This window comes from Lontra canadensis, unplaced genomic scaffold (genome assembly GCF_010015895.1).
Source record: "Lontra canadensis isolate GAN:19392208 unplaced genomic scaffold, GSC_riverotter_1.0 scaffold225, whole genome shotgun sequence".
NCBI classification, from domain to species: Eukaryota; Metazoa; Chordata; class Mammalia; order Carnivora; family Mustelidae; genus Lontra; species Lontra canadensis.
In genome coordinates, this window is record NW_022631219.1 from 271,706 (window position 1) to 282,663 (window position 10,958).

At 44.6% G+C, this 10,958-nt stretch overlaps 1 protein-coding gene across 3 annotated transcripts in view; it reads right to left on the reverse strand.

Moving 5' to 3' along the window:
• Positions 1 to 411: 411 nt before the first annotated feature.
• The window catches only part of VPS53 (VPS53 subunit of GARP complex), a 133,056-nt gene continuing 122,509 nt past the window's right edge, over positions 412 to 10,958 (reverse strand). For all 3 annotated transcript variants that reach the window (XM_032849368.1, XM_032849370.1, XM_032849369.1), the window contains 3 exons: positions 3,830 to 3,967; positions 1,743 to 1,847; positions 412 to 1,223 (listed from right to left, as the gene is read on the reverse strand). In XM_032849368.1, the coding sequence (XP_032705259.1) occupies positions 1,053 to 1,223; positions 1,743 to 1,847; positions 3,830 to 3,967 (414 nt within the window). In that variant the 3' untranslated portion in view covers positions 412 to 1,052. The remainder of the gene's footprint in view (positions 1,224 to 1,742; positions 1,848 to 3,829; positions 3,968 to 10,958) is intronic.

Below are 10,958 nucleotides of genomic sequence, written 5' to 3' on the forward strand. Positions count from 1 at the left end.
GGACCTGGGTTCTTTCCCGATAGTAATAAAGTCATAGGTCACTCTGGCACTTCACATTGCTTTTGTTGTTTCAGATCATTCTGGAAAGTAATTTGGGTTTTAAAATAAATGGGCAGGAAGGGGATTAGAGGGCCCAGGCCTCCTGCACTGTCCCACAGCTTCATCTGAGGAGGAAGCCTAGGACAAGTTTTTCTAGGAAAATGTCCTAGTTTCTCTTCACAGAAGGCCATCCCTTCCCTAGAAGTCAGGAGCAGGGTGGGGATAAAGATATGGAGAAAATAATCTGCTTACATCATGCAGTGAGTGGACAGATACAGGTCTACCCCCAGCCCCAAGCAAGGAGCCCTACGGCACAGAGAACACATAGAATCTTCCCAGGTGAGAGACACAGTGGGAATTTCTCCTTAGAGACAGGGGACTGCGGGTTATGGAGAAATGTGAAGAACGCACTGGCCCAGTCATGACAATTATGTACCAGGAAAATGGACCTATGAGGAAGAGTGCTCCTGCCTCCACTGCCTTCATTTAAGGCAAGGCCAATGTCCCCCACCCGTATTCTGCCACCTCCTCCAGAGCCAAGCCCGCAGAGCAGAGAGGACAAGTCTTAGGGCTTGGCTGCAGAGGTAACCTCAAACAGCAGCAGACAGAGGAAAGGGTGGGATCCAGGCTTTCTCATCCAAGCTGCCTGCACAGGCAAGGGAGATGGGGCCACAAGCCAGACGGATGTGACTGCAGAGGTGGGGGAGCGAGGCCGGTGACAACGGGATGGGTTGAAAGCAGCCCAGGAACACAAGTGGACTATGGGGTCCTTTCGCCCACTGCCGCCTCTGCTGTAGGAATCTGGGATCAACCAAGGAGGCTTTTCCTCTCCCTGCCCTTGCTTGGCTTCTTGATCAGGACGCAAATTAAGACAGGTTGTGGGCAAGACTCATTAACAACCCATATGTCCCAGAAGTTTCAAGACAGATGATCCGAGAGTCAGGGGGAGCACAGGAGAGGTAGGGGGTGCTGAGCATCACGGGCCAGGAGACAAAAGTGCCCTGTGTCTGCTCCTACAGTCTCTTTTTAATCAGTTTCTCTAGTTTGCGGATACGCGAGGACTCCTGTTCTGGTGTTGGGGCCAGTAAGGACAGGGAGCTGGAGCCTTCTGGACCTGAAGGCGGAGTGGGGAGCCTCTGGCGTAGAAGCTCCAGCATGCTGCTCTGCTCGCTTCTCTTCAGCCCCTGATTGAAAGACAAAGGAGGATAATCATGAAATCTGGCCCCAGAAAGGCCTGGGGGGAAAGCGCAGCAGCGGATTGTGCAAACGGCATAATTACTCCAGGTGGATGATGAACACTTTATTGAGGGCAGTTACCAGCCCAGGCCAGGAGCAGCCTGGGAGAAAAGCAGAGGAAGGAAAAACAGATAATAGGAGCAAAAGAAGGGGTCAAGAGAGAAGGGACAGAGTGCGGAAGGGTACTACTCCTTCCCCACTGCATTCCTTCTGCTTCCAGCCTCCACCGTGCCATGGTCCACGAAGGAGCACGGAGATAACAGCAGCCATCAGGAACTTACTCGGCCCGGGAGCTTTCTCCCCAGAACACTTCTTAGAATCTGGTTTGCAGCATGGGGTCAGGCAGAGGCACTTTGAGAGAGCTACCTAGGACCCCATGTCCCAATCTCCTCCCCTCTCCACCCCAGTTAAGAACCAGAGTGTGACAAGGATGTGTGAGTGTGGACAAAACAACTCACTGAACTGACCTTCATGTCTAGTATCTTCTGGAAGGTTTCTGTGTTGCAGTCCGTAAGGAGTTTGATGTAGTTGTCAACAAACACCACCAATGGTTCGTGAGGAGCCATCACTACCTACCAGGGGAGAGAGACAGGAGCAGGACTGCAGGGGAAGTCATGACTGGAAGGCGGATGATCATTTTTTCCCTACTTGCAAGCTGACCCCGAAATGGATTCTGCAAGATCTCCTTAAGCGACAGCAATCCTGAGCTCAGAAATGTCCCAATGCCGTATTTTATCTCCAAATTCAGTGACAGCATGGTTTTTTAAATTGGCTAAACCACAAATATCACCTGGATTGCTTTATGAGTAACAGATTCCTACGTCCCCCTCCTGAAGACTTTAGCTCAGAAGGCCCGGGCTGGTTCCCAGGCGATTTTTACATATTGGGACCATTCTGTGAAACACCGTGTTGGAGTCTCCTGTTTTGAGACAGGGGTTCACGATACCTGCTCCTCCTGTCCCGAGGCACCTCATCCCTGAGGGATGGGTCGCAAAAGTCATAAAGCTAAGTGGGTTATGGGGCACCTGGTGTGTCTTAGTCATTAGGTTAAGACACCTGGGTGTCTTGGGCGCCTGGGTGGCTCAGTGGGTTAAGCCGCTGCCTTCGGCTCGGGTCATGATCTCAGGGTCCTGGGATCGAGTCCTGCATCGAGCTCTCTGCTCAGCAGGGAGCCCGCTTCTCTCTCTCTCTCTGCCTGCCTGTCTACTTGTGATCTCTCTCTGTCAAATCAATAAATAAAATCTTTAAAAGAAAAAAAAAGACACCTGGGTGTCTTACTCATTAAGCGTCAGCCTTTGGCTCAGGTCATGATCCTAGGGTCCTGGGATCGAGCCCCACATCAGGCTTCCTGCTTCTCCTTCTCCAGCTCCCCCATGCTTGTGTTCCCTCTCTCACCACCTCTGTCATAAATAAAATCTTTAAAAAAAAAATTAAATTTAAAAAAAATCTAAGTGAATGAGGACAAAAGACAAAAATCCCAAAGCTGCCTCACTCTTTAAGACTTAAAATCTGAACTTCATTTAACTACATTCATTTAAACTATCGATTAATACACAAACAGAAGGAAACTAATGGTATTGAGAGCCTCAAATTCATTCCTCTTTGGTTTTGGAACGCCGTGTCTGATTTTCTTCCTGCCATGGACTGGTTTTGTTGTGAACTCCTGAGAACGGACCACAGAGGGGCAAGGACCAGTTCATTCAGACATTCCCTGCAGATAGCTCCCAAGCTGCGAGCTCTCCTCCCCAGTGGGTAAGCCAGCTGTGGGGGGGAACCGACGAGGCTGCTTCTGACTTCCTGAGGCCAGACCCTCACCTGGTCCCACGGATGTCTCAGGTGCCACAGCTACCTTCCACTCCTGCCATCGTTTGAGAGTCATTCTGTTTGGGAGACAGACATGACAAGCCTGCAAGCCCTGCTCTTTTAGGAACATTTCATGACGGTTTCATTTGTTCTCCAGGCTTCCCCTCTCCTCAGAGAACCCCTCACCCCCCTCAACAAGGGCAGGTGAAAATCAGATGCAGGTGCTCAAGGCTTCAGACATTCGCAACATCATCACCCACATACAATAATTTGTTACATGGGGCTTTAGAGAGTCCATTCGCTGATTAGATTCAGTCCCTGAAACATCTGTTTAGAGTTCCTGTAAAGTTGAAGAATACAGAAAGCTGAAGAGGTTTATGGGGAAGGGAGTAACTGATACCTGGGCCAGAAAGTCCTGCTGAGAAGCAAAGAGATCCTTGGCTGAGACACTGATTCATGGCGACAACCCACCTGATTTCCAATCTTGGCCAAATCCTACTACAAGAGAATCCCTTTACAACGAAAAATTCATTTGTCAGAAAGAATTACTGATCACCTGAGTAAACAGTCTATTGACTTTCAACAGTATCTAATGAGGTCAAAATCTAGTCCAGCTAAGGAATGTGGACAGTCCCTTGGGACTGACAGGGACAGACCCTAACCTGTACTTTCAAAACCAGTACTACTTGGAATAAGCCACCAGATAACCAGCCCCTTTTAACAGAAACCCCGAGGAAGACATAAGCCCCACCTTGAGTATCATTTCTGCTCGGGTCATGCCTTTCACAACAATCTTGGTGTAACTAGCAGGTGCTTTCCTCACCACCTGTGAGCCAATGGAAGGTAGATCGAGCAGGACCATCTTCAGGGAATGAGTGTCCAGCAACAGCTGTGGGAATGAAGCAGCATATTACACAACACTTAGTATACCTATGCTGATTAGTAACAGTTTCCTGATTTTAAATGTAATGCATTGGAGAGAATTCTGAAAATAAAAACATTCGTTACAACTCCTACTGCCCAGGAAAAAACAAGGGAGACACAGTTAAATGTGGTATATCCCTTTGAAAGCTGGTAAGAGAGTAGATCTTCAATGTTCTTACCACAAAATAGAAATGGAATTATGTGACAGGATGGAGGGGTTAGCTAATGCTGTAGTGGTAATCATTTTGCAATATATAAATGTATGAAATCAACACCCTGTACCTTTATACTTACACAATGTTGTAGGTCAGTTTTAGCTCAATAAAGCTAGAGAAAAGATGTAGTAGAATTCCTGCTGGTCTATGTATGTGTAGACAAAACTAAACTAGAGGGATGCCTGGGTGGCTCAGTCATTGAGCGTCTGCCTTCAGCTCAGGTCATGATCCTGGAGTCCTGGGATTGAGCCTCGTTATCAGTTCCCTGCTTGGTGGGAGGCCTGCTTCTCCCTCTCCCATTCCCCCTGCCTGTGTTCCCTTTCTCACTGTGTCTCTCTTTGTCAAATAAAAAAAAACAAAACTAAACTAGAGGGGTGCCTGGGTGGCTCAGTCAGTAAAGCATCTGACTCTTGATCTCTGTGTCGTGAGTTTAAGCCCCATGTTGGGTTCCACGGTGGGCATGGAGTCTACTTTAAAATAAATAAATAAAAACACCCCCCCCAACTAAGTTAGAATCATAGTATACATACAGTTTTATATTAGAATCATAGTATATATACAGTTTTATAACCTGGTTTTCCCAGTTAATATATGAAGTTTTTTGTATTTTATTTTCCCATCTTGCAGTCTTAAAAATTATTCTTTTTAAAAGGTTTTATCTGAGAGAGTGAGAGACACAGAGAGAGAGAGAGATCATGAGCAGGGGGAGGGATAGAGGAAGAAGCAGTATCCCCATCGAGGAGGGAGCCCAATGTGGGACTCCATCCCAGGACCCTGAGATCATGACCTGAGCTGAAGGCAGATGCTTAATGAATGAGCTACCCAGGCGTCCCTTAAAAATTATTTTTAATGGCTACTTATACTCTATGGTGTGTGTGTACATAACTTTATTTTAATTTACTTATTTATTTTTAAGGTTTTATTTATTTATTTTAGAGACAGAGAGAGAACGAGCATGGGGAGGAAGAGAGAGGGACAAGCAGACTCTGCACTGACTGTAGAGCCCGATGTAGAGCTTGATCCCAACATCGAGCTGCAATTAAGAGTTGGACACAGGGGTGTGTGGGTGGCTCAGTGAGTTAAAGCCTCTGCCTTCGGCTCAGGTCATGATTTCAGGGTCCTGGGATCGAGCCCCACATTGGGCTCTCTGCTCAGTGGGGAGCCTGCTTCCTCCTCTCTCTCTGCCTGACTCTCTGCCTACTTGTGGATCTCTGCCAAATAAATTTTAAAAATCTTAAGAAAAAAAAAAGTTGGATACAACTGACTGAGCCACCTAGGCACTCCTAGATTTTATTATAATCAATGAATGCTGTGGCGAACAACTTTGTATATACTAATTCTAGGTCTATCAAAGGCATTTCCTTAGGAGAATCTTTAGGACAGATCAAAGGATAAGGACATTGTAAGGTTCTTGATACAGATCTTGAACTGCTTTTCAAATGGAATGTGCACCTATTCACTTATCTGGCAGGAGTGCAGGCTACACCCTTCCTCATCAGCCCTTAAGAGGATCATAAAATTCTTGCTTATTAAACAGGCAAAAAATGGTAATTTGAAATATATATAAATTTTGTTTTAAAAGATTTTATATTATTTATTTATTTGACAGAGAGAGAGAGAACACAAGCAGGGGGAGAGGGGGCTTCCAGGTGAGCAGGGAGCCTGATGCAGGGCTCAATCCCAGGAACCTGAGATCATGACCTGAGCTGAAGGCAGATGCTTAACCGACTTGAGGCACCCAGGCGCCCCTAAATTTTCTTTTTTTTTTTTTTAAAGTAAGTTCTATGCTTAACCTGGAGCTTAGACTCATGAATCTGAGCTCAAGACTTGCACACTTCACCGACTGAGCCAGCCAGGTTGCCCAGTATTGCTGTATTTTTAATTTCTCTGATGTTAGTGAGGATGTAGGAGAGAAACCAAATTTAAACATCAGTATCTTGGTAACAATCTGCCTTTTCCTTCCTTTGTTCCTTCTTTCCTTCCGTTCTCTGGGATGCCAACTGTTTGGAAGGATATTAACTTTCCTGATTGCATACCAAGTGTCGGGAGAGATGATTGGGATGTTTCGTCTCATTTAAATTTTTACAAGAGCCTCCTCTATAGGCGTTTATTGTTCCCATTTTATAGATGACAAAATCAAAGCTCTAGAGATTGAGTTAACTTGCTGATGAAGGTGTGTCACATGATGGACAGGTGCGTTAGATGATGAGGTGAACAGGACACTGTATCTCTGTTTCCTGCCACCTGGATACATGCTGTGGAACAGTGTTGGCTTCGAGTTCACAATGTTTCCTGATGACTCCACATGCACTGCTAAGCAGCTGCGCTGTTGGCAACCAGGTGTCAGGGAAATGGCTGAAGCCTCAAAGGGCATATACACTCTGGCCTGTTCCAACAGTTTAGGAGAAGAGAATCACATACCCACCAAAAGTGGCACAGGGTGACAATCCTACTGCCACCATTGTTCTAATGGTGAAAATTTTTTTTTTTACATAAAAAAAAAAGATTTTATTTATTTGACAGAGATGCAGTGGGCACAGCAGGCAGAGAGAGAGGGAGAAGCAAGCTCCCTGCTGAGCAGAGAGCCCAATGCCGGGCTCGATCCTAGGACCCCGGGATCATCACCTGAGCCGAAGGCAGCCGCTTTACTGACTGAGTCACCCAGGCACCCCTACACAAATGTTTCTAACAGGTTTATTCATAACTGCCAAAATTCGGAAGCAACCAGGATGTCCTTTAGTAGCTGAATAAACTGTGGTAATGGAATATTGAATTTCAACACTACGCAGAAATGAGCTTTAAGCCATGAAAAGACATGGAGGAACCTTAAATGCCTACTACTAAGTGAAAAAACCCTGTGTGATTACAACTACATGATGTTCTAGAAAAGGCAAAACTATGGAAAAAGAACAAATATCAGTGGAGGCCAGTAACTGGGGGGTTGGTGGTGGGATGGATGGGTGGTGCACAGAGGATTTTTAGGGCAGTGAAATTTCTCTGTATGACAGCATAATGATGGATACATGTCACTATACACTGAACCTACAGAATGTAACACCAAGAGTGAACCGTAACATAAACTACAGACTCTGAGTGGTGACGGTATGTCTGTCACCTTAGGTACAGCAGTTGGAACAAATGTAGCAATCTGGGGCAGGCTATTGCTAATGGGTGAGAGGCTAAGCTTTTGTGGGGTAGGGAGGCATATGGGAACTCTCTGTACCTGCCCTTCAATTTTGCTGTGAGCCTTAAACTGGTCTGAAAAAATTTAAAGCCTCAATTTAAAAAAAAGCCGGTGAGGAAGCTACACGAAGGAAAGAAGAATGCCATGTGGTAGTGTGGCTAGTCAAATTGCCAGTCATTCAACTATTAGAGCATTTGGGGCTCTTCTTGGTTTTCAGAGATGAAAATTCTTAACTCTCCTAGTATTTGTTTTTTGAAAAGGCCTTGGGCTTACAGTCAAATACCTAAGCTAGGTGCCTGGGTGGCTCAGATGGTTAAGCATCTGCCTTTGGCTCAGGTCATGATCTCCAAGTCCTGGGATCGAACCCCATATCAGGTTCCCAGCTCAGCAGGTAGTCTGCTTCTCCCTCTCCCCCAGCTTGTGCTCTCTCCATTTCTCTCTCTCTTTCAAATGAGCAAATAAAAAATCTTTTATTTATTTTTAAAAAAGATTTTATTTATTTATTTGACAGAGAGAGAGAGATCACAAGTAGGCAGAGAGAGAGAGGGATGCAGGCTCCCCACTGAGCAGAAAGCCCGATGTGGGACTCGATCCCAGGACCCCGGGATCACAACCCGAGCCAAAGGCAGAGACTTATTAACCCACTGAGCCACCCATGCGCCCCAAAAAATCTTTTAAAAAATTAAATTAAACTAAAGTACTAAGCATGCATAGGAGAGATGAGGTTAGACTGCTTGAAGCCTACACGAGGAGCCCAGCATCAGAACACTTATCAGAGCCCACTAGAAATGATCGTTGCTCTTTCTCCGAGGAAACCCAATACTTGCCTCTGAAGAATAAGCGTGCTAAATCCCAGGTAGATTAAAAACCTAGATATGATAAGAAAAACTTTCAGAAGAAAACAGATTATTCTTCTTACTTATAGATAGAGAAGAATGGGAAACAGGACAGATCAAAAAAATCTATTACCTTAAAATGAGGCTAGATCAAAAGATACAGAAGCAAAGGAAAAACACAAATCAGAAAAGGGTATCTGTGATATTGGTAAAGGAATAATATTCAAAATACGTAACAATTCCTACAAAGCAGCAACAATAAAAAAGGCCAGCAAAACCTCAACAGTAATAATAACACCAACAGTGGGGCAAAGATTTGAACAGGTAATTCACAAAAGCAGGAACTCAAGTGCTCACAAGGCATCTGAAATGATACTCAACGTTATTAGTGATCCACTAAATGAAAATGAAAGCTACAAGCTATATACCATTCCATGATCATCAGAGAGACAAAAGTAAAACGGTTGATACTACCAAATGTTGGCATGGATATGGTGCAATGAAATTCACACTTGTGGTAAGAGTACAAATTAAAGCACTTTGGGGGAAATCCAGTAACGTTTTCCTACCTGGGGATGTGCATAACCCATAACACAGCCCTCACACTTATATCCTTCAGCGAAATTCTTGCCCACGTGAAAAATGCTCCCTGCATCCACTGTTTGTAAAAGCAAAAGACTGGAAACAATCTAAATGTCCATGAACAGCTGAATAATAAACGAATGGTGGCATATTCGTGCAATGGAATACAATACTGAAATTAAAATGAATGGATTCAAACATACATCAACACAGATAAAGCTCAAAAAACTGCTAGGCAAAAAAAGCCAGCCAGAAAATGATATGTGGAGTACTGTTTATATAAAGTTTTAAAATGCAAACAAAAATCATATAATTTGAGAATATACACAGATGGGACATACCAAAATACACATGGGAATGATAAAAATCAGAATCAGAATAATGGTTACCTCTGGGCAGGGAGGGAGGGGAATGGCTGGCTAGGGCCCACAGGGGGCTTCAGTAATAATGGTAATGATTTACTTTATTAAAACAATAAAGCAAATGTGGGAACATCTGAAGATTTGAGCTAAGTGTTAAGCCAGTATTCTTGATATTAGTTTCTACACTTATGTTAACTGGGAACACTTCTTTTTTCTCTTTCACTCTTTCTCTCTCTCTCTCTCTTTTAATATGCTATTTGATGCCTGGTAAGGATTCAACTTTATCTTCCATGCAGCAAATTTTCAGAGTCTTGTCAAAATCAAAGCCGTGTCTTAGCATTACTTGTTGGTGGGAAAAAAATGATTATATTTAAAAACATATGGGGATACTTCCCACTTTTTCTGTACTTCCTACTTCCCAGAGATATATTATATGCATAGATAATTGTATGGTCTTTAGTGACAGAGTTCTGAATGAACTTGACATAATTCTTTGGGTCTCCTCTATCTTGAGAGATATGGTATTTTCAGTCCCTGGTCAATCACAATAAAATTCTGTTCTCACCAGACATCTGTACAGATGGAAACCTCAGTCTCAGGTTTTACAAAAAACAATGAGGTCAGAAAAGGCAAAAGCCAGTCTGACAGCCTTTGCAGCTGTCTGTGGGAAGTGCAGGTGAAAGGCTCCATTTATCATGAAAATCTGCTGGTTTTCATCTCTAAAAGTAGCTAATAGTTCATCTCCTTAGGCATGAAGCATTTGGCAAGCGGTGGCCATCAGCCAAATTTGAGCCTCAGAGAAAACTTTTGGGGTGGTATAGCTTAGGTTGTTCATGTGTTACTGGGGTGCAAGGCTGGCCAGCATGTTGTGTATGTGGAAGGTCATCACCCAGATGTGGAAAGTTTGAAGAGTTCATCTCTTTCTTTTTTTAAAAGATTTATTTATTTGAGAGAGAGCGAGCAAGTGAGAGTGTAAACATGAGTTGGGGGAGGGCTGGAAGGAGAGGGACAGAATCTCAAGCACACTTAACCTATTGAGTGTGGAGCCCAAGGTGGGGCTTGATCTCATGACTCTGAGATCATGACTTGAGCCGAAATCATGAGTGCGACACTTGACTGAGCCACCCAGGCAACCCTGGAGGGTTCGTTTCCTTCCTTCCTTCCTTCCTTTTCTTCTTTTTTTAAAAGACTGTATTTATTTATTTGAAACAGAGAAAGCACACAAGCAGGCAGAGTGGCAGGCAGGGGGAGAAGCAGGCTCTCTGCTGAGCAGAGAGTCTGACATGTGACTCAATCGCAGGACCTGGGATAATGACCTGAGCCAAAGGCAGCTGCTTAACCAACTGAGCCACCCAGGCGTCCCTAGGGAGGATTCAGTTCTTTTTCTTTTTCTTCCTCAGATTTTTAACTTATTTGACAGAGAGAAGCATAGCGAGAGAGGGAACATAAGCAGGGAGAGTGGGAGAGGGAGAAGCAGGCTTCCTGCTGAGCAGGGAGCCCAATGTGGGGCTTGATCCCAGGACCCTGGGATCATGCCCCAAGCCGCAGGCAGACGCTTAACGACTGAGCCATCCAGGCGCCCCATGAGGTAGCTTGGTCCGTTAAGCCTCTGACTCTTGATTTTGGCTCAGGTCACGCTGTCAGGCTTGTGATATGGAGCTATGTGTCGGGCTCCATGCTGGGTGTAGAGCCTGCTTAAGATGCTTTCTCTTCTTCTACCCACCCTTCCTCTCTTAAAAAAAAAAAAAAAAAAAAAAAAGCCTCCTACAAATCTTGC